Here is a 23904-nt window from a genome sequence, read left to right as displayed (position 1 = left end):
CCTGCTTATACGTACATTTTAGTGTGTTAATGTTAATAAAGCTTATAATAATATAACACTGACAGGAGGCATTCTGCATGATAAGTACATTATTTTGTCAATAATTCTGCACTTTTAATTAAGTAACATTTTCAATGCAGAACTTTTACATACGGTGAAGTCTTTCTGCATTTGGGATTGTTTCTTATACTCCATCATCAGTCTGGTTACAGGTCTTGGGGAGTCACTACTTGGTGGCTCCAGGAGGAGCTGAGAGAAGTCTGATAATTTGCCTCAAGTGATGTCACATGATTCAGTGTCGGTTGCTGCTGAAGACTTCAAGTTTGAAAATGAAAGAAATGTGGGGGCGCAGAGTTAGAAAGAAGTGAGTTTGCCAGACCTCTGTAGCTCGCTCCTCATCTCTGCTTGAGGCTAGCAGCTCGAGGCTACATTAGTTGCGAGCATAACACACCCGAATCTACGTCCGAATTGTCAGTGGTCGAGTTGCATTGTGGGTAACGTAGGTGCCAAGTTTTAAAAAGGAAGAAGAATGCATGGAATAAAAGCGTTGTCTCTGATTCTGCTGCCTCAGTTTTTTCAAACTGTCCGGTGTCAAATATGAGTGTAATGCTAAATCAGTGGAGTAAATGATCTCAATACTTTTTCCACCACTGTCTGCAAGTGAACCCAAAAGTCCTTGTTTTTTCTTAAATAAAGGCAAAGACTGAAAGTGAAAGAGATCTCAGAAGTTCACAGTTCGCATTTGTGACGTCAATATATGAGATCATATCCATAACAAAATATATATAAAAGAGTTAAGTTGGATGATGACCACAGAAAAGAGTGATGTCATTATGACGAACAAATGTCTTGATGACGCTGATATTACATCCCTCTGTGACTAAGGAAATAAAATTGATAAAATGTTAACACCACACAATATTTCTGAGCAGCTTTAAGTCAGCTATTCCAAGTCCAAAACATTCTTCCTCTGTTTTCTTTATCCTTTCTCCGTGGCGAAAGGAGTAGGTGTGGTAGTGACATTTGAGTTGTGTATGTGTGTGCAGTTGTGTGCATGTTCTATTGATTAAAATGCGTCTACATGTATTATTTGTGTATGTCCTTGCCTATTTTCTTCTTTTTTTCTGCGTCTTTTGTCCATTTGTCTAAAACTGAGATGAGTTGCTATGGAGACTGGGATACTTGTGTAAAAAGGAAGTGGCAAAAGAGAGAAATGTGGTTGTCAGGAGACACAACAGGACCATGAGGTTGAGGCTGAAAGAGTGAGCCTGCAGAGTGTGTGTGTGTGCACGTGTGTGTGAGTGTGTGTGAACTCAAGGTTCAGGTTTATTCCACAATGAAGTACATTTTCTTCTTTTTTCTTTTTAATTCAAAAAACAACCTAATTCCGCTTTAAATCATTATCTCACACAAACCCACAAAGATAGACATTCACCCACCCCTCTGTTGTTTGTGTTAACAAATGATTTCAAATGAAAACATTAACCCTTCATTATGCTCTCATATGCTGATAAACCTTTGTTCACCATCGCACAGGGAGTGAGGGTGTGAACCTTCACGTGTTGACAGGGGTTAAGCGACTGGCCAGTGATAATACAGCTGTTTCAGGCACTCCATCACTTGATAATTACATTACTCTGGTACTCTATTGCTTCCACTCGCTCCCTGTAATCTTGTTAAAATCACAGTGATTGGAATCGCAGTGACAGAGAGACGAATGACAACGAGGCAGCCGTCTGTGGAGCCAAGCCCTCTCCACGTCTGACTGAATGTTTTGAAGTGCATTAAGCTTTTGTCGGGTAACCATGGAGCTGCATAGGCATACAGGTGCTGAGATGCACTTTGAATCGCAGGTATTCCCATCAAAGATCTGTCCATTTGCTGTTTGCAGTTTTAGGATTAAGAGAAGGACCTGCACGATGTTGGATGGATCTTCTTTCTTCATTTTTATTCAGCAGATAGCAGATACATGAAATCACTACACAATGGCTGCGCCCCACTCCATTAAAAGTAAAGATGGCTCCTCTTTTCCTTTTTAGTCTTGCATCAAGGGCTTGTAATTAAGTTACTCTGCTGCCCTCTGGTGGCCATTTGTTAACACTCCATAAAAAACATTTTGCTCTGTCATTATTTTGCATGTTGGTTTGTTTTATATAGTGTAGAGAACTGCAAAAATATGCAGAACATTGGCATAAATACTTCAGTTTTTAGGTGTCTTTACATCCACATTCCTGCTGTAGACTCAAAGATAAAGCACAGTAATTTTCCTGGCCCTGATTCCAGGCGGGCTCCACATTTAGGTGCTCAGTGTGACAGGTAGTTTAATTAAAGTAAAGGTCTGCCCTGCAGCTACTGACCCCCTGGCCTGCCAGCCTGAGCAGAGGTAACCAGTACTCATTTGTCATGTGCAGGACTGGCTGACATATTATTTATTAGTCATTTATATGAACGCCTCACAGCCTCACACCCACCGACAGGCTGTGACAGTGAGACAGGTTTAATGCTTCATAGGAATAATCAGTGGTAATTAAGACGATGCAATGACGTGATTTAAATCACTCTAACGTAATGAAAAAAGGCAGAGTGGAGTATTTCCTCACATGACACATAATATGATGATGGCAGTACATTTTATCAGATACAACGAAGATGGAAATGTACAGGAACTCCTTTTGCCGCTTTGAATGCTTTTAAATCACATTTTATTCAATCTTTTTCTGGTCAAAAAGCATTGTATGTAAGGATTGTTGTTGGTGGTATTCACAATAACATGAATAACAACAGCCATTTCAATGTTTTGTATAAAACATGTGATTTGAAAGCTGATGTGGTTTCAGGAGACTTTTTAGGAATATCTAAGTGCCATGTAAAGAATAGCCTGTTTCCATACTTCTGAATCCCCACCCTGATTTATTCAGCAATTCAAACAGAAGTGATGTTTAGACAAATAAAATGAATAGTGTTAAAAAATGGCAATCAAGTCAGGCTAATGAAAGAACTTCCATAATGTCAGGGGACTCAAAAGAGACACATTTAAAAACGAAATGGTGAAACTTGATGCCATGAAGGTCGAATCTTAGTCCCGAGTGTGGGTCAAACCTCAAAAATACTAGATCTGACACTTCCCAAAATGGAACCAATAGCATCCTTTCGTTACACCCTCCCTGCCTGATAAATGCCCACGTCTCTTAAACTTCATGCCCTTTGTTTGTAACACGGTGATTCTGTTATACATTTACCTTTAGATTTAGATGAAAATGTATGAAAATAAAAAGCCATTCTTTGCACTAAAACGATCACATCTGAGCTGAATGTAAAGTCAACATGAAGGGATGTTAATGAAAATCAACATGTTTTCAGACAACTAGAAAGTATTTAAAACCTCAACAGAAAATGGACACATGCACATATCTAGCTAACAGCAGCACACACACACAAAAAAAAATAATTCACTTACATGAATGCAGCTCATTCCACCTCAAAATGAGACCTGCTTTAATCTGGCAGAATGATAAAACACTTGTGAGTCTCTAATAAGTGTGTCCCCATCTGACGGGCCTCGGGTCCTCTTGACCCAGGGGACCAATTTGAGTGGTACACAGCACATGGTGCCCCGTGCTGAATTATCGACCCCCACCACCACCACCACCACCACCATTGCTGTGGGGATAAGAGGGGGACGGATTAGGGTTCAGTTGTCTTGGCAACCTGAGATGCCATCTGTCATGTGTGTGCTGATCCACATCGTGTAGCTGAGACATTGTTTTAATTCAATCATTTTCTCAGTGCTAGACAGACCTCATGTCAGCATGTTTTTAACAAGGAGGCTGAATATATAACAAGGGCTGAATATGTTGAGTTTAGCAACATATAGAGCTTTAAAACACACAACCCAGAGACCGTAGCTGAATCCTTAAAGCAAAAATTTGACATTTTGGGAAATACACTTATTCACGTTCTTGCTTAGAGTTTGATGAGAAGATTGATACCACTCTCATGTTGGCCCGTTTAACATAAGACTACAGCCAGCAGCCAGTTAGCTTAGCTTAGCATAAAGACTGGAAACAGCTAACCTGGCTCTGTCCAAACCTAACAAAATCAGCCCACGAGCACCTCTAAAGCTCACTAATTAACACGTTATCTTTCATTTGTTTAATCCATTCAGAAACCGAAGTTTTAAAAATGTTCCAGTCTAATCTGCCTAGCTAGCAGTAACTTCTTGTGATCTTTGTTGGTTGCCTGCTGCCAGCGAAGAAATAGTCTGGCACATAACCCCCCCACGAATTGTTGTTTTTACACTTCGGTTTATGTGCATATTAAATAAACAAGATACAAAGTGTTAGTGAGCTTTAGAGGTGCTGTAGGCAGACTTTGTTACCTTCAGACAGAGCCAGGCTAGCTGTTTCCAGTCTTTGTGTTAAGCTAAGCTAACCAGCTGCTGGCTGAAGCCTTATATTTAACACACAGATTCTAACTCTCCACCCAAAAGCAAATAAGTGTGTTTTTAAGTGTAAATGTCAAACTTTTGCTTTAATAGATGAGGCTGGTGATGTTTTTTATTTCCAAGAAATTGAATGAAAAGAACAAAAAAACAACAACAAATGGGGCTATATGGTACAGAGGAACAAGCTATATCAGTCTTTGGCTACACAGAAAATACAATTAATTTTAGGTTTCAGTCCTTTTGTTGGATTTGTTGACAATAAGAAAAATAAATGATATCACAAGTCTTATCCTTTAAGTTTTGCCTTGTGGAAAGGACATAAATAAACCTGTGTACCTGACCTGTTGTCTGGCTTCCTTTTACGATCCAGGCTGCGTTCCAGACGTTGAAGGACTATTAAATTGGTTTAACAGGTCTTTAAAACATCATCAGCATGTCCGCTATACCATACCAGCTCCAAGGCACATTGCCTGTATGACAGAGACGGGATGTGATTCACACTCAACCGTCTCGGAAGCTTCTTTAAAGCAACTATTCACTCAAATCGTTGTGTTTTGTATTTCGAGGGGAATTAAAAAATTAGAAAATGTTTTGATGATATCTAATCTCATATGCATGTAGCATGAAGTGAGACTAATGCACCAACGCACACTCATGAATATTCACAATAGCATAGGTCAGATGAATGCTAACCAGTGCAAATGAGCAGAAGGGCAGCAGGGAAGTGTACTGATGGAGGAAGAGGGGAGGGTCTGTGATAGACGTGGTGACATGAAGGACTTGTCCCCTGGGACAGGGACTGCAAACGAACCAGCAGCCACACCTGGGACTACACCACACACACACACATACACACACAAACTCACACACACACACACACACACACAGACGTAGACGGACGTAAGCATATTGGGGTTAGCTTGTGGCTGCTTCCACCACCTACCTGATTGATTGAGGCCCTGAAGCTGCTTTCTGCTGCTATTAAAAAAGAGTAAGAAAAACACCTCATTCCTTTGAGGAAGTGTAATTAACACCCACAGCGTGCTGGGAGCAGTAATCAAGATATTAATGAGCAAGAAATAGTAGAGGAGATATTAGTTGTCAATACAGATAATGAGCCATTTTATCTCAATCCTGTGAAAGTCCATTAGTGAGCAGATAAATATGAACTAATGCAGTGGGGAATGTTGGTGGTTATACAGGTAAGCAGATAAGATACGCTCCTAGCTGCAGAAACAGCCTTATTACTGGGTATTAAAATTTTATCATTCGTCTTTTTTACTGCAGAGTTGTTATAAAAGAGCACAGAGTCACCAGGTGAAGTTCAACTTCTTTACTGAAAGAAAACTGTAACATTAGCAGTTGTATAAATAAAGCACATGCAGCTTGTGGTACGATTGATTAAGGTTATTACTAAGAATGCCACTGAGGCTTGTGATGCAGCGATTATGTAATTTACTTGTGTAATTGGTACAGTAACTAAATATTATTGTCTGCACAGCCTCAAATTTAAAGCCGCTATGTGCAGGATTTGAAAATGTCATACTTTGGCGCCATCCGGTGGTAGTGTTAACAACAACACTGTAGCAGACAACAATGCATGCTTCTACATCACCTCTCCATCACTATCATCAGAAATCCCACGTCATGTGCATAACTTTATGAAGCCACTTCCAGTGGGTCCAACACTTGCTTCATGGTAGTGTTGGGTGGTTCAGTCCCTTTCTTCTGTCTCTCCTCTAGGGGGCAGAAGTGGGGTCTTGTTGACACAAGAGCTGAAGCACGTGATGGGTGTGTTTTCGTCTTTTTTTTTCCAAAGGCCAGTTTCACAAAGATAGACTTAAACCACGGCTTAGATCTAACTCATAGTCTATGCTATGAGGAATTTTTCAAACTGAAACATGGCTGACAACCACATCACATTACTCAACTCCCCTTCACTTCAACTCCCGAGTCAGAAAATGTTTTCTGTCTGGAAGAATTCAACAGTTACATGGACATTTTAGTGGGAAATGTCTGCGACTATTAACAATAAAAAAAAAATTCCAGTGGCATAAAATCTTAACACAGCGCAGACGTGTGGCAGAGCTGCGACTTCTCTATCTGGTAGAGGCTCAGTACTTCTGCTAACGCCTCGGTCTGGATAGGGTGGCTAACTTTTGATTATTTCAAAATAAATCAATACTTATAAATCAGTCATGAATCAAAAACAAAAAAATGTATGAAACTGTCTATTGCACAAAAATAGTCGGTGTTTGGATGTACTGCTTGTAATTCTTACAGTGTTCCTACTGTATGGGCCGTTTCGTTGGAACTGCGTTGCTATGGAAACCAAGTTTGATGTCGACAGTTACTGCAAAACGCAACACATCAATAAACTTCAACTTGGGCCAAATTTCAATGTTTTTATTGGATCCGGACTCCTAGTTTGCTTATAATATGTCGGATAAAGTTTTCTACTTGTTCTTAAAACGTCCCCCCCCCCCCCCCCCCAAAAAAAAAGACTTGACAAGTGAACACACCGCTGTGATGGTCTTTACTTGTCTTCAGGAGCCGACCTTGTAAGCTGACACCACAAAGTTGCAGGCGTGTACAGGAGAGTTTGTTTTAAAAGTCTCCTCTTGTCACACTGATGTGTACTTTATGTGTAGAAGCTGAGGGCGATGCACATCTGGCCGTGAGTGATGTGTGCGCGCGTGTGAGAGGAAACATACGGGCGAGGAGAAACTGTGAAGAAACTTTAATGAAAAAAGGAAATCTTTTGAAGAATCCTGCCGTTACTGTTTGCGTTGTGTGAGTATATTTTACACGATAAAGCTACTGTGTGTTTTTCGTTGTATAAAAGTTATATATAGCCTAATTGTTGCTGATATTAACGGTGATGATGATGATGATGATGGTGGTAAAAACACAGTGTTATTATGAAGATGTATCTCCCTCATTTATATAGATTATTTCACTGTTCCTAAATAAGTGTTCTTGTTGTGTTGATACTGTTTGAAAAGATGTCAGTCACCATAACTTAACGTTTTTTGTTATAATGTAACTTGTTATTATTATTTTTGTAATAATTAATAATGATGATGGTTCAAAACTAAGCAACATAAAGTTAGTATTTCACATTGTGATTTAGCGCTCATCCCTGTGTGGTTTTCTATAATTTAATATCACAACCAAACAATTCTAAGGACTCTGAATGTTTTTTTTTGTTCTTTTGCTTTCTTTCTTTTTTTGTAGATTTTAATAGTTACTTTGTAGAATGAGCAGTTATTTCAATCAAAATGTGTTTGAATGTGAGTTTTGAAAATGAGTTATTATCACACAAGCGCTCAGTACATCAATGCAGAAATGAATCCTCCAACATGTTCGTGGCGTCTGACCCTTTATGGCCTCAGAACTCGCTCAATGACCAGCCTGTTCTGAGGTGATCAGTGTTTATTTTATATACCTCACACTAAAACAATCAATGGAAGATTTTTTTTTTTTAATCTTGGTGCCAAGATTATATTTTATTGTGTTTCACGGCAGCTGGAGGACAGTTACGTCTCCACTGTTCAGGGTGTGTAAACAGCAGCAGGCGACAGACCTTTCCATCCTGTGTTGATATGAGGTTTATTTAGTCTGGTAGCAGCTGAAGGAAAGACATGGGGCGAGAGCACCACTATAGCTGAAACCTATACCTCAACTGTGCAGTCGTATCCGTTCAATACCTGATATTCATTCACTAGTTTTACATTACCTCTGTCAAGCTGTTACAATCCTACATCTGACACCAGAGAGAGCAGATCATTGACTCAAAGCTGACGGAGAAAGCTTCTGCTGCCAGGAGTGCTGTCGGACATCCACTTGAAGTTATTAATCTTGATATTTTACAGTTGACACAGAGAGTGGATGCTGAACAGACTTTGAAGACAAAAGCAGAATGCACAAAGCTGCAGGTTATACAGTAACAGCAAACTCTGAAATTCATGAAACACATGTCCCTGAGTGAAGAGATGATTCTTGCTGCTTCAACTTCAACTCAAGTAAACATGAGAGCGGCGCCTGTCATGTAAGGAAACAGGATTTTGTTAACTAGTTGTGAAGTTAGTTGTTTACCAGACACAGGCTTTGGTTTTATGCTCTAGAGACATCAGTGTTAGAGCTGTGCTGAAGGCCACATGCAGCCAAATCATCAATCACTCTGTCACTTACATGCATACAGTACGTGTTCAGGTATTTAAGCCGATGCTTCTGCTCACATCTGTCATTTTGCACACATTTTTCAGGTAGGCTGGTGTGTAATTTTAGCCGCTAACAGCCGGTTAGACTGTGAAGACGTTCGCTTTTATTGCGAAAAACACAATTAAAGGCTGTGAAACACCACCGAAGCGAATCTTTGGAAACATTAAAGGTTGTGCAAAGTAAATGAGGTTGAAAAGAAACACTGATACATGCATGGGCCTGTGTGTGTGTGTGTTTACAGACATGGACCCTCAGCTCTGCAGGAGTATAAAGGCTGCTAGTGTCTGAGAGCTAGGCCAGTAGGTGACCTTTGCCTTCCCTTCCCAGCAGAGCCATCCTGTAGCAGAGGTGTGATTGTTGCACCTGGATGTTTTGTTAGAGACAGAGGCTCTCATGCCCTGCTGGTCAACCTGTAAACCAGCCTCAAACTTGGCAGGCCGCCCTCCTCCACATATACCTTGTCTCTGTCCCACGTCTGCATGGTGTGTTTACAAAGGACCCTTTTCACTATGTCCAGTCAGAACCGTATGTCTACAACATCCTCACATTTATATCCCACAGCCTGAGCCCAGAATTCACTGACACACATAGTGTATGTTCGTCTTCGCCCTACTTCCTCTGTAATCATGTGCGAGGGATTTGTCCTCAAGTTTTTGCTGATGTAAGGCAACTTTACAACAAACCGCACTTGAACTTGTAATGATGATCGGCGGTATACAACTATGAATGAGCTCAAAAAGCCAGCTGTTATGCTGCCTGTCTGGGTCCCAAACATCTGCCCTCCAGATGTGCTATTACTATTGACTATTCTACTACAGATAAAGTCTTTGTTAGAGATAAGATTTCTATTAGCCATGCGGGCGGCAATGTCGCTCCGTCTGTCAGTCTGTCGGTCCACCACTGGATAGCAATGACATTTTGTACAAACATTCATGGTCCTCAGACGATGAATCCTACTGTGATCCTCTGACTTTTCCATTCCTTCAAAACTTTGATTTATGACCAGATACCTGCAAGATTACATTCTCGTCAGCCTCAGCTGTTAAGCATGTTTAGTGCTAATTAGTAAATGTTAGCATTCTTACACACTAGGCTAAGATGGGGAACAATATACTTGCTAAACATCAGCATGTTAGCATTGTTACTCATGTTAGCATTTAGCTCAAAGCACAGCTGTGCCTACTTACAGCCACACAGAGCTACTAGCATGGCTGTAGACTCTGAGGCGGCGTCATACAGGGCTACTGTGTGAAAAAATTGAAAATTGAATGCAGGGTGGGCCCAAGCACTGCGTTGACCAAACAAATTCGTTCAGGCACACATTCCTATAAGTAACGGGAACATCATATTTATACTGTGTACCTTGTGGTCGCTGCAACGAAAGGTAAAACAGTTGCCGCTATGATAACTTTCCAGAGTTGTAAATTCCAGTCTCACGGCATTATAAACCTCTGTGCAGTGTTTTGGCATCTCAGAAGCCTTAAAATTCACAGATCTGTGACTCAAACTGAACTTTGCAGATTTCGTATTCTCACTGGCACCTTAAACAACACACCCCCACCATCGCAGCCCCATGCATTGTTTTAACGCCCGGCTGTTTTCAGTCTGAATGCCTGCTTAGTCTTGTTACTTTACAATCAAATGTTAAAGTCAGTCATGTGGCACAAACCGAGCATCTGCCTCTGCTGTATATTACCCAGCAGACCCAGTGACCCAGTGCATGTGTTGTTGTCTTAATTCCAGCTGATTAGCAGCGAGCATTACTGGCAGTCAGAGCATGTCTCTGCATGGGGCTGAGCTTTATGATGGAGGCTGCTCTGGGAACAGGACAAATGAGCCATGCAGCGGCACCAGGAGACTGGCTCAGGGCTGTAGCTGTACATCTTATTAAACCTGCAGTCAGTCACTTTAATCCCTTTGATTAATGATTGTGTGAAGACTACTGTTTGGTTGTGAGTATAAGGTCCATGCATGGAAGCCAGTGTGTAAAATTAGTTTCAACATGAATTGTTGTTTTAGTACATTTTGCAAGACAGCTCTGTGTTTTCACTCCCACCGGTATCACTCTAGAAAACCATTACTTTTTAATTATTTATTGTTTTCTTAAGGACAACGTCACATTTTTTCAAGTCTGCCTTCAAACAAAACTCACATCCCCAAACCTTTCGCTAAATAATAAGAAACTTCAACAGTCAAAGTGTTTTTTGTTTGATTATCCTCCATCACCGCTCAGCAACGCATGTCTGAAACAGAAAGAGGGAATTTTGCACTAAAATGACTGACTTTGGAAAATATTTATTTGATTTGGTTAACTCAAAGAAGACTTTGTACCTCATCTATTACACTGGAGGAAGTGGTCTCTTTACAGACAGTATGAACAGGAGGAATGATTATAACAACTACAAACATTTCACATATGTGACGAAAAAAGACTTCAAGGATGAAGACTAACAAGTTTGTTTAGCATATGTATGCCTGAAAGCACACAGCCGCTTCCCTGAGCTTTTCTATTGAACCAGATGGGATGAGACAGTCTAAAACGGGGCTAAGACTAATGCAAAATGACAAAATTAAAACCTAACAAGAGCATAAAAACATCTATTATTTGGTCCACCAGGGTCCATCAAAGACCGATCAGAGCTGAAGCATGGACAGTGAAGTGGAAGCGATGAACACCAGCCTCGACAGTCCTCTGAGCCCGAGGCACTTGACCGGGTTGGGGATGAACTGTCTTCTCGGCCAAAAGTACAGACACTCTGGACCGGGCCTCACCAGTCCTCAGGAGTACAACCAGTGGCTGCCTTGTCGCCACGACGCCAGCCTGCTGCCCATGAAAGAAGACCTGGCCTTCTGGCTCAACACACTCGTGGGTGAGACAGTTTCCCTCCATTGATCCTCACGCCAAACTCATGCTAACTACTGTCTGGATGTCCGCTGCAGTAAAAAGACTCACAATTCAAGACATTAAATGATTGTAAAAGTCTGTAAAACTGAAAAGTGGAAACACAGCTTTTCTTTTACAAAATACTCACAGATGTTTTGAATTTCTGCAGCTAAACAACATCGAAATATCACTTCAGGTTATCACAGTTATCTACAGATGAATGACCCTTGACAGTTTGAGTTTGGAACTGGGGCTTTTATTTTGAAGAATAGGTGAAAAAGCTGGAGTCGCATTAAACGCAGAGGCACATTAACCTACTTATTATCCCAAATCCTTGAAATACCTCTCCATGAGGGGAACTGTGGCTGGGACTCCAGGGAAAGGGATGTTTCTTCCCACTTTACTGCATTGTGAGGGAAAACATGGGTCTGCGCATGCCACAACCTGTCTGGAAAGTGACAAGACTCCAACAGGCTGAGTTTCTGACAGACGCTACTATAAAAAAGGGGGAAAAATGTCAAAATTACTTGTGGGCCAAAGGGTTATATATCCAATACAATTTAAAATGCATTGGAATATAAAATCTGGGGGAATTATTTTTTTAATTATCCAAGTATCACAAACTAAAATGATGAGCCTAGTTAAGTAACTTTGACTTACTGTTCATAATTCAGTGTTTGTGTGTGTATCCTCAGGTGTGGACCTCACCGCAGACAGTCTGATGGAGAGGTTGGATAACGGCGTTCTCCTCTGTCAGCTGGCTCAGCTGCTCCAAGAGAAGATGATCCACACCAACAATAGCAAGGTGCTGCAACAACACAAAGTTACGTTAACAAAAATGATGAACTAATGAAAGCAATCTCGTTTTATCAAAATAATTTGCGCTCGAAAATGTCAGAATGTCAGTTTTTTTGCTTTCAGTTCACTGAACGGCAGGATAGGTGCTTGAAAATTTGCTTGATAGTTCGTGGCAGGAAACGTTTAAGTCTGAGCGTGTCACAAGTAAAGCCCACAGATGCTTAAACCGGGTTTGAGGTTGGCGAAGTCAGTAACTGGTGGTGCATTCAGTCACTGGCCATGTCTGTTCATGTTTCCTATTACTTAGCACAAGATGGAGTTCCTCATTTGTCCTCCATACACACAAAACATTTGATACAAGGGATGAGCAAGAGGAAGCCTCACCTGTAGCTATCACTGTATTCATGTTTAAACTTGCTGTAACATTAAAGATGGCGTGCGTGTTGTGTACCATCACAGTACTCTGAAACACTGACAACACATGAGCCAATATTGATCCATGCTTGTGTTTCCACTGCGTACTCACCGTCTCTGTGTGCATGTGTGTGTCTGTGCAAATATGTTTGTATATTTGTGTGTGTGTGTGTGTGTGTTTTGAAAACAATCACAGCCCTTCATGAGAAGAGTGATCCACTGGCGAGCTGATGCAACTTCTGGGTCGTTTTTCGCCCGAGACAACGCTGCCAACTTCCTCTACTGGTGCCGAAAGATTGGCGTTGATGAGGCTTACCTCTTTGAGTCAGAGGATTTGGGTGAGTTAAGGAGCTTTTTTTTCCTTTTACCTATAAAGGCCTCAAGTGAATCATGTCATGCAACGCTACACTTGTAGTATCTTTGTGATTAAACAAAAATCTTTAGACTTTGAGTTTCACCTCATTGAGGTAGAAATAATAATAAAGTAAGTGATAATAAGTCACAACAGCTGTTTCTAGACATTTATGTATTTGTGTCTATCTGCCGTTGTCCCTAATATTTCTTCTTTCATCTGTCCATTAATCTCTCCAGTACTGTTGTCACCCTCTGGCTTAGTCTGAATAAATGTGATAGACTCAACATCATGTAAAGATATTACATTGTGCATCATTTCTTACTTGTACAAAATAAAACAATACATTCATTATTATTTGCTTGTACCAGCATTTAGTTTTAAATTATATAATTTCTGTACTTGTTATACATTCTTATTAATTGGTATTATTGGTGATTTACAATGTCTTTACTTCTAAAACTCTAATAACTCAGTGCCTTTTAAAGTAGAAGGGTTACTTGGGCCTGTAGAGTGAATTAAATCAGTCTACTGTGAAAGAAAATTAGTTCTTTAGAGCAGGGGAGTTTGTTCTGTGTCATTATTTAAAGATGGCGTTTGTAAAATGTAACATTTTATTCTCGTTGCACAACTCAAAACTAATGAACTCATTAGGTAAACCAGTCAGAGAATGAAGATTTCAAGATGAGTCACGACGATCACGCTGAATGTGACTGAGTCAATGTCATGATACATTTCTATGCCTTCATGACTCCCTGTATCATTTCTCACTTACACCTTCTGTATGCATGATGGTCTGTGTGCCCGAGGAGAGAAGACAACATGCTGACATGGTTCTGTCTGTACCATTAAACATACTCTTCTCTAAGCACTTTTTCCTACTCGGGCATGTCTACGCAAGGCGGCAGATGCGTGAGAATGATAATGATAATGTGCAGGTTAATCCCGACCAACAATAACCCCCCCCCCCCCCCCCCGCAGGCAGACTAACCTGCTTCACTTGGCTAATTGAGTGACAGGTAGAGTAAACTTACTTTGACAGGCTTCAGTTTACTGCCTCGGTGACATGAAGGCACAGATGATTGTTCTTTTTCTTTTCTCTCGTCTCCTTTTTCTTGCTGCAGCCATGATGTAATGGATCTTAAATACAGGTGAATGGAAATAAAATTATAAAACATTATTACCATTATTGATAGTGTGACATTCCTTCTGCTGTTTTTGTTGTTTTTATTTGTTTTAATCATGAATGTTGTGGACATTTAGAGATTGTGCACCACATACTGTAGTTGTACATCTTGTATGCATGCTCAACCATGGGGGTTGCGTAGAGTCCCCTTTTTAATGTATAGATAGTGGACTTGAGACTGGAGACAGGAGAGGCTGACTTGTTGATGAAGCTTTCATGCCCTCATGCCCTCGGCTGCATATCCAGAGCCCACAGGAATTCCTGTTCAGCTTCAAAAGATAGAGATGCACAATAGAGACAGAATACCTTCTGAAATGTGCCCTCTCTGTTCAGACTGCACCTCCTGTTTTTCTTTTGACACAGAGAGAAGTTTATCTCCGGAAACATCTTTCCTTTCAGATGAGTGATTTTTTTTTATCTCCACCCTCTTTGTTTGTACTTTATTCATGTGCGAAGTCCTCCACAAACAACCACGGGAGGTGTGCCTGTGCCTGATGGAGCTGGGACGGATCGCAGCCAGGTAAACAACTGTACCATCCACATGGTACAGCTCCTGAAAAGTAAATCACAACTGAATCCCACTGAGGAGAAAACTGCCAAACTATGTTCACCACACAACAATCATGATGTCAAAGAAAGTCAAAATACCTAACATGTTGTTTTCTTTATGGCCAAAGATGCAACATGCTGGAACATTTGAACCAATACAGATCAGTAAAGCAGCAGATTAGCAGAAAGCAGATTTCTGCTCAGAATCAGAATCAGAATCAGAAATACTTTATTGATCCCCGGGGGATGTTGTTATGTTACATATTTCTTTTCATACAACTGAACTGTCAATGTTTAGGTCATGTTGCAATGCTGGACGTCTCAACCATTTATCCTACTCTAGTTATCCAATTCTTTGACCTATTTATCCATGACACTTAACTGTTTCAATTGTTTATCCATTAGTTTTAGCTGTCTATTTCAAGTGTTTAGCCCATTCTTTAACATAACTTTTAGCTATATTGTTTTTTTTTACCATTTATCCACCACTTTTAATTGACTATTTGAACTATTTATCCATTATTTTTTAGCTAACTAGAACCTCTCTGCTCACTTGCTATGTTTTCACTCACTCTCAATAGCAACATGTGGATATTTTTCAAAATCAAATACTATTTTCTGTTTTTTCAAATTAGTTGAGCTTCTCCACAATTTCTCTGGGGTTGGAGTATACCTGGTTGGGAATCACCATTCTCTACTGTGTGATTTAGTGTTGACATGTCCTCACGATTGCTAATATATTTTGTTAAACCTCTCTTTCAGGTACGGAGTGGAGCCTCCGGGCCTGGTGAAGTTGGAGAGAGAGATAGAGAGGGAGGAGGCGGGGTGCTTATCTCCATCATCCTGTCTGTCCCTCTCCTTTTTTCCTCCTACATCATTGTATTCACCATCACAATCATCCCTACCCCCAGCCCCCTCTCCTCCTCCTCCTCCTCCTCCTCCACCTGAGCCCCTCACTCCAAGCACAACCTGTCTGTCTGAAACCCTCTCTGCCTCCCTCGCCTCTGATCTTCCATCAGCCACAACAAACCCAGCACCTACATGTTTATCCCCTCCTCAGTCCTCCCTCTCAGCCTCTAACCCTTGTACAACGACAGCCTCAACACAAACACCTTTGTTCTCCTCATCCTGCAACACATCTGCTTCAACTCCGCTGTCAGCACCCTCACCAGGCCAAACCCTGGTATCCACTGCCAAAGTCTCCTCCACAAACAACCACACTCCCACAGCTACACCTCCCATCACCTCCCCACCTGCAGCCCCGACTCCTCGTTCCTCCAGCAAATCCACATGCCGAAGGAGCACAGGCACCAACAACATTTTGGATGATATTGTACGTATTTTATCTCCGGCTAAATGAATCTTATTTGAGCTTACATATGTTAAAGGTGTGTGCTGTGTGTTTGTACTTGATTCGGCCTCTCTCTGTCTTACCTGTTCCAGGTGAGAAACATTATTGAAAACCCCCCGTGCAGCTGTCCTACAAGGTTCCTCGTTGAGAAGCAACCTAAAGGCTGCTACCGTGTTGGGGATAAAGTTCTGTATATACGGGTAAGTATGTTCACACTAACCCTTTCTCAAATAATAACAGCAAATTTTGAAAGACACAGTGTGCCGCATATATTCCATTTATATCAACATAATGAGGAAGTGTTGTTACTGAACGTGTCAGCCAAGTCACAAAATATTAATATCTGCAAAATGTTCAGTGACAACGTGTTGCATTTGTTTGTTTCATTCATAGCGACTAAAGCATGATTATATCTTTCTTATGGCACTTGTAACACTTAGTTAAAGTTTGGGAAATATGGTGGTCTTGGTTAAATATTGAAAAAGTCCAGACAGGACATGTTTATTTAATTAACATTTACCTGAAACCACAATCCTTCACTGACCTCAACCAAAATCCATCTGCTGCCTAAACCTAACCATACACGGGACTCAGGATGTAAAGTACATTCTCCTGTGTCAAAGTTGCCATCCACTCTGACCTCCCTCCCATGTGTGCAGTACAAAAATACATGTAAAAATCTATGTAAATAATAAATGCAGGGCTGCCTACAAAAACATTGCCACTGAACATAATCCAGGCAACAATTATGTTTCACATCAAAACATAATAGGGTAAACAAATTAGTGTTTAAATGTATTTTCTAGAAGACAAGGTTGGTTCACGCCCACCTCCTCCACTAGTTTGATGATAATATTGCTGATATGTTGTTTTATAAGGTTATTAAGGTAGTAAAATAAATACAATAAAGCTACAGTTATATAAAATGAGATACGTCAATGTGAAATCTGATGTGTGGAATTATAACTTGATACTTTGACACCATGATGTAAATTATGAACCAAATCTAATGGCTCACCCAATGAAGATGCGTCATAGATGCTACAACACATAATAAGATGTGAGGTGTGAAGGCCCTCAGGTTATTAATCAACAGCTGAGTCAGCAACAAGTGCAGCGTGTGATTTGCAATCATTTGGGATGGAGACGTAGGTGCCTTTCAGCCTCCCGGAGTCGTGCACCACCCGTGTGCGTCTGTACAAAGGCTCGAGGAATGGCCTTCTGGGAGGCAGGGTTGCTTGGCAACCAATGGTCAGGATAAGACTGGGCTGACAATGATTTTATTCAGTACATAGACCTTCAGCGAAGAGTTCAAACCTGAAGGAAAAACAAACACGTCTCTTTCAGCATGATTTTGCAGAGATATGACCGCGGTGTGCGGTTCAAATGGCAGCTCACTAGGGAGTCCAAGTCCGCCCATGTGTGGAGGGTTTTGAAAACATAACAAGAAGGTTTCACTCTGTATACAATTATCCACCCATACAAAGAGAAAATATAAAAGCTTCAGTGTATGTTTAGTGCATACTGTAATATCAGTATACCGTATCAATGGGAATAGCTTTACGATTACAGCTAAAATGGTCAAGATATGATCTCATAGGTGTATCTCTGCCGCTTTGGTGGCTAACTGGTCACTAGTTGAAACCCATATGATGCTTTGTTAATTGTATTGGCCCTGATAATCTATGCTGTCAGGGTCAGTTTGCTCACAACAGAGTTACAGCTACATTTTGACTGGCTGACAGACAACATATGTCATCAAAGAAAGGTAATACAGATGTGATAACCAGAGCAGGTTATTACTTTATGGTCAGGTCCAGCAGAATGCATTTGACATGTATGACATGTAGAGAAAAGCACCTTTTATTTAACTTATATTTCAATATTTGAAGGATTTGTTTTTCTCGACTGTTGACCTTTTGTGCTCATCTTCTCTCTGCAGCCTTGCAGATACAATATTTCACCATAACTCTGTGTCCTTTTGTCAGTTTCAAGCTATAATTACTAGTTTGTAGACACAACTTGCACTGCTCCCTTCCCTTTACTCGTCGCCACTGACAAGCAAACACACCTCAGCTGTGTGAATAGGGGCGCTGCAGCCCATCGACCCTGACTCCATCCACTACCGTGAAGCTCACAGCTGCCTACATGTGTGCGGGGAAACGTGCCATAATCCTCAATTACCATATACCATGATAACCCCTGTGCAGCTCCTAGGAGAGCGTGCCATTCAGTGTGTACAGACCTTTTAAAAGAGCAGATACTATTGATTACCGAGACAAAGTCATGAGTGAGGGGTTTAATCAGACAGCTTGTTAATGAGCGGCTGAGCATGACCGCCCCTCCTCACATGTAAACTTCTACCCCCCCCCCCCCCCTCCTCTCTCTATTCCCTCTGGAAGCTATTCAATCATGCTGGCCCTGGAGTGCTCCGCCATTCTTTGGTGCTAAAAAGGAGGAAGGCTTTTCTTTCTTCTCTGCGCCCAATTAGGCTCTCCTTCAGCTTTGTAGCAGGGACACCGTCTGACTGTGTCTATGGAAGAAAAAGACATTCAAACACCTCACAATATCATGCCACATCAATTCTTTGTATATGATGCTATCCTACGTAAGAGATAAACCGAAAAGAGCAAAAATGAAAACATTTGTTTTGAAGAGCAAAATCAGTACCAAAATGAGGATGATGAAATTGTTTTTCTCATCTTCAGCTTAGCATTTTGGCAGACAACTGCTTCATCATCCTCCTTTCTCATGCGTCCTTGAGCAAGACATTGACTCCTTAGAAGCTCCAGGGTCTTTGTTCTGTCTGTGACCCTGACCTTTGACCTTACGGTGGAGTAGGAAAGGAGGAAAAATGTCATCAGTTTATAATTGATCATAGAGAAACATCTGTAAAGTGTGATGTGAAAAAGAGTCTACAGCTGTATGCTAGCAGCTCTGTGAGGCTGTATTCAAGCACAGTGGTGCTTTGAGAAAAATGCTAATGCTAGCATGCTAACATTCTCACAATGATGAGGCTAACATGTTGATGTTTAGCAGATATAATGTTTACCATGCTCACCGGCTTAATTTAATTTCTTTCCACATCCTTTGAAATAACTCAAATCTGTTTTATCTATCCCAACATCAAAAAGCTGCCTCACAGGGCTTTACAACCTGTACAACATTAGACCACCCTCTATCCTGACACCCTTAATTCAATGAGGAAATAAACAAAAAACAAAAACACTTAGACATACAATCATCCACATATCACTTTCTCATTGAGATCAAGATCTCTTGCAAGGCAGACCTGAGTACAGCAGGAGAAACAGAAATAAAACAGTGATAAGACACACATGTGCCTGCATCAGCTCATATACTCTAATGCTGTTTATTTTGACTGTAACCCCAAAAATAAAACATCCGAAGCAGTGGATGTGGCTAAAGCCTGCCTCCTACTGGTGGCTGTTCACATGACTCCTCTTTCCTGAGTACACTCATTCATCTTTCAGCAGGAAAGGAGAGAGGGAATCAATGGAGCTGCCAGGGAGGACACAGGGGAATCCAGGCGGTAGTTTATGGGCTGCAGACGTAGCACACTTTGTACGGACACCTGAAGGGGGGGAGGGGGTGGTTGTAGAGACAGAAATGAAGGAGTCTGCCTGACAAAGAGGGCTTGTGTTGAATATTACAGCCCAGAAAGATGCTGACATTAAATGATCAGTTGGGTATATTGCTATGTCCCTGTTTTAGAATAGTTCTGATGTGTAATATACAGTTGAACTTGAATATAAAAACCACATATCAAAATACATGTCAGTTGATAATGTAACTGTATTTAATCAGGTAACAGAGAGCTGAGAACAAGAAACATTCATAGTCAAACAACTACACAACCAGCATATAAGAAACAACACATTCAAAGCCAGATAGCCATCAATCAAGTGAGATGTAGGATTAATAAAAACAATTATATGAGTAATAAAGAAAATAAAAACAACGGGGAGAAAAAATGAGAGTAAATACTGAGTGAAAATCAACTTTGGGTGATGACTGAATGGTTGAGAATGAAGACCAGTCAGAATTAGATTCCCTCTGTCGCGTCTGACAGGGAAGTGGTTTATTCAGGATGTCAGACTTGACCCCTGTCAACCTCAACATTTTAATCTGCAGGATGACAGCTGAGATGGACCACGTCTGGGGTCTCCTCTATAGCTGCGTGTGTCTGTGCTTGTACCATTGATTTATCATTCCGTACACGTGACACACACCTCCCCACATAAGAAGAGTAGATCTGCTTGTATTATCACATTCTTAATGGCTCCATAATGAAGGGTTTATTGGCGATAAGGCAAGAGGGGGTGGGCCGGTGCTGACAGGACAACGGATGGCTTTGCAAGGCCTCCTGGGAATGTTAATGTCTACTGGGAGTTGAGGGTCTGCGCTGAACTCATCTCAATTTCTCCTTTCATTTTTTTTTCCTCCAGGCTTTATATTGTGGCTGTAGTTGCCATGGCAGCAGTAGCTTTTCAGCTGTAAGGATGGCTGTCTGTGAAGGATGTGTTGATTCAAATACAACTGACCTCTCTGACTGGCTATACAGTAGTCATTTTCTTTAAAATGCTATTTATTAAGTGGCTTGTGTTGCAGATCTGCGTGGGTGTGCCGTCATGCGTCACTGCGTGTGTGTGTGTGTGTGCATGTTCATGTGTGGATTAGTCCTGCGTGTGTGCTCAGCTGGTGCCATGAGGTGTTGTTTCATTTGGTTTAATGAGATTTTGACAAAGCTATCCGAGGGATCATTTGCCTTTCATAGCCAGAGCAACACATGCACGAGAAGCTTGTAAACGTTAGATTGGTATGTGTGTGTGTGTGGAGGGCAACATATCAGCCAGAAAATACATGTGCACTTTATTTCCCAGCATTCCCTCCTTGACTGTGTCGCCTATGCAGATGCTGAATGAGCGTCATGTGATGGTACGCGTGGGAGGAGGCTGGGAGACCTTCATAAGTTACCTGCAGAAACACGACCCCTGCAGAGGAGGAGGACTGGTCGGCAGGTCTGCGGTCAGGGTCTGTAGGGACAAAGCGAAGCCACGAAGTTTGAACATCTCGCCCGACAGCTACATGGTGGTCGGCGCCCATTACCATGGCAAGAAGTAGACTCTGAAACTGCTCGATTAACCAGGCTAAACTGTACAAGGATGATTTAACATACAGTTCAAGTTCCTTTTACCTCAAGTTTGAACTTTTTCTAAAAGTTTTCTCACCGGATTGTTATCTGTATGAATTATCCAACCTACTGTAATTAATTGACAACAATTTTGATAATCGGTTAATTGCCTCAGTCACTTTTTAAGAAAAACATTTGCTGGTTTCTTCAGTGTGAGAATTTGCTGCTTTTCTTTGTTTGATAGTAAACTGTGTATCTTTGGCTTTTGGACTGTTACAGGAACTTTTCACTTCTATAATAATAATAATCATTGCTAGTTGCAGCACTATTTGTTATGTAGGCCTACTATATATAATAACTTTCCTAATCATCATCATCATCATCAAATATCCTTTCAGGGAAGGTTTTGTGTAGTACTGTATGCGATTAAGTTATACATTTGTACTGTTGTAGTTTAGTTAGTAAACATGCAGCTGTGTGTTTATGTATCATAGTACTGTAGTTTGAATTTGTGTGTTTGAGCTTTTGTATTGTGTGTTTGGAAGTTCGAGCAGCAGTTTGAGTATTAGTCTTAAAGATCTCTGCATAGTGACTTTTAATGTATGGAATTATTTTTTCTCTATTTTACTGGATAAAAACCTGTTTAAATATATATAAATAAACTTGTTTCAAAAGAGATGTTTGAATACTGTCTTTTCTAAGATAGAAAAGAAAGAAAATCACAGCCTAAATTAAATTACAGCTTATAACATTTTGTTTTCGTAGCATGTATCATAATTTATCACTTATAGATGCAATAACCACTTGTATTTTTCTTGTTTCTCATTTACAATATGGGCCTGTAGCAGAGATTTTATCACCTCAGCCTTAAAAAGGCAAAGACACAAAGCATCGAGTCCTCCCTCTAGATGGCACCATGTCCTAAGTGACAGAAGGCCAAGCCTCGCCTCCATGCTTGTCTGGAGGAGGACGCTGTCAACACTGCCGTCATGATCGTGTCTCACTTCTCCGGGACATTCATCTCTTAAACTTCCTCATGCCCACAGATACAATCGTACAAAACACGTTGCTGTCTCATCAGCAAGCTCTGGAGAGTCACTAATTTAGTTTTTTCAAGATAAAAGTGCTTTAAAAAAGAGAAGAAGATTCAAAGACAACTGTGCGACTTTGGGGAGCAAAACAAACACTGAAAGTCACAACACATTAGTAATTACATATTTTATTTCAGTAAAATAAATTAATTAAAAATGGACACAAGTTTTAATATATTGAAAGAAACTAACTGTAATGAGATCATGCAAGACTGTAATGTCTTTTTAGTCCCCACATAACATCTGCAGTGGATTGAACCAGTATAAATGACTTGTAGAAAATAATAGCTGTGCTACTGAAACAAGTGCCACTCTAAACGGTGGCGTTTTCACAGGGCATCTCTCATTGCACAGAGTACATTTCTAAGTTCCTCATGAAACACAGGAAGTTGCCACTTGAGAGGGATTTTACAACAATTTCAAACACATTGTTACACTGTGCTGACCTCATTCGTTCTCTAAAGTACATTATTCTTAATGTTTTGTAAGTCAGTTTGCTACTGTGTGCTACTGTTGTTCTGTACTGAAACTCAATCCAATCAATGGCAAAAATCTTAGTTTTAAAATGCAGACATTGTGTTTGGTGTTCTTGAAATTTACTATTTGAGATATGGGGGCGTAAATATGTGCTTTAAAAGTTTTGCTCGTAATACTTTTTTCTTTGACAAAATCCTGCACATGCAGTGGTGGCACATCAGTACTGGAAAAGTCAGATTTTATAATACACAAAAAACTTGTAAGAGTTGTGTGCAATTGTGCTTCAGTCCTAACAACACATTATACTTGCACCATGTACTTAAACATTACAGTTTACTGCTTACAGTAATACTTACATTACTGTGCACCAGTCTGGGTGTGAACTTAAAACTTTATAAAACCAAAACACCAAACAGCGTTGCATTCTGTGAGTTGAAGGACATCAGAGAATACACTGACTCAGTTGTCAGTGTACCGACCATAGATATAAATATTTTTGTATTTATGGTATGTCCTTTCCGGCATAAATATTTTCACAATAAGAGCCTAGATCGACTGACCCTAAACACACAACATGGTATAAACCCAAACTCTTCTGTAAAAGACACAACAGGGTGCTTATTACATGCTCTGATCATTTTGCTCCAATATTTGGCCTCGCAAACAGATAATGTATAACTCCACCTGCTCAGACTGCAGGTTCACAGACTTTTATGAGACCCAGCAAAGTGCAAAGATTCAACAAGACACTGAAGATACAGTTTTCAATCATGCCTCAGTTAATTTCCTCGACTTCTGAAAAGTGGTAACCTCATGAGGAGGTCAATGGTGATGGTGAAAAGGACTGAACGTCACACACAGTGTTGTCAATACACATTATAACACCTTTTTTTCTAAGAAAGTTAATTGACATAGCTGATAGAATATCTCATGACTCATCTCCAGCGATCAACATTTATAAAAACTTTGTCACACATGG

At 40.6% G+C, this 23904-nt stretch overlaps 1 protein-coding gene across 1 annotated transcript; it reads left to right on the top strand.

Annotated features, from left to right (window-relative positions):
* The first annotated feature begins 11315 nt into the window (after positions 1 to 11315).
* On the top strand, positions 11316 to 21450 carry gas2b (growth arrest-specific 2b). Its single transcript, XM_070908235.1, has 7 exons — positions 11316 to 11538; positions 12248 to 12357; positions 12961 to 13102; positions 14759 to 14822; positions 15614 to 16184; positions 16295 to 16402; positions 21138 to 21450. Exons 1-7 carry the CDS (start codon positions 11316 to 11318, stop codon positions 21345 to 21347), a joined length of 1428 nt encoding a protein of 475 aa, XP_070764336.1. The 3' UTR covers positions 21348 to 21450.
* The last annotated feature ends 2454 nt before the right edge of the window (positions 21451 to 23904 follow it).

The sequence above is a fragment of the Enoplosus armatus genome, chromosome 1 (assembly GCF_043641665.1).
Source record: "Enoplosus armatus isolate fEnoArm2 chromosome 1, fEnoArm2.hap1, whole genome shotgun sequence".
NCBI lineage: Eukaryota > Metazoa > Chordata > Actinopteri > Centrarchiformes > Enoplosidae > Enoplosus > Enoplosus armatus.
This window is presented reverse-complemented; position numbering and strand designations above follow the sequence as displayed.

Excerpts from the sequence above, each read along its gene's own strand:
- gas2b (XM_070908235.1), top strand. The coding sequence starts at position 11,316 with ATGGACAGTGAAGTGGAAGCGATGAACACCAGCCTCGACAGTCCTCTG. Across the intron at positions 11,539-12,247 it reads CTGGCTCAACACACTCGTGG|GTGTGGACCTCACCGCAGAC; the intron begins GTGAGACAGTTT and ends GTGTATCCTCAG. Across the intron at positions 13,103-14,758 it reads CTTTGAGTCAGAGGATTTGG|TCCTCCACAAACAACCACGG; the intron begins GTGAGTTAAGGA and ends TCATGTGCGAAG.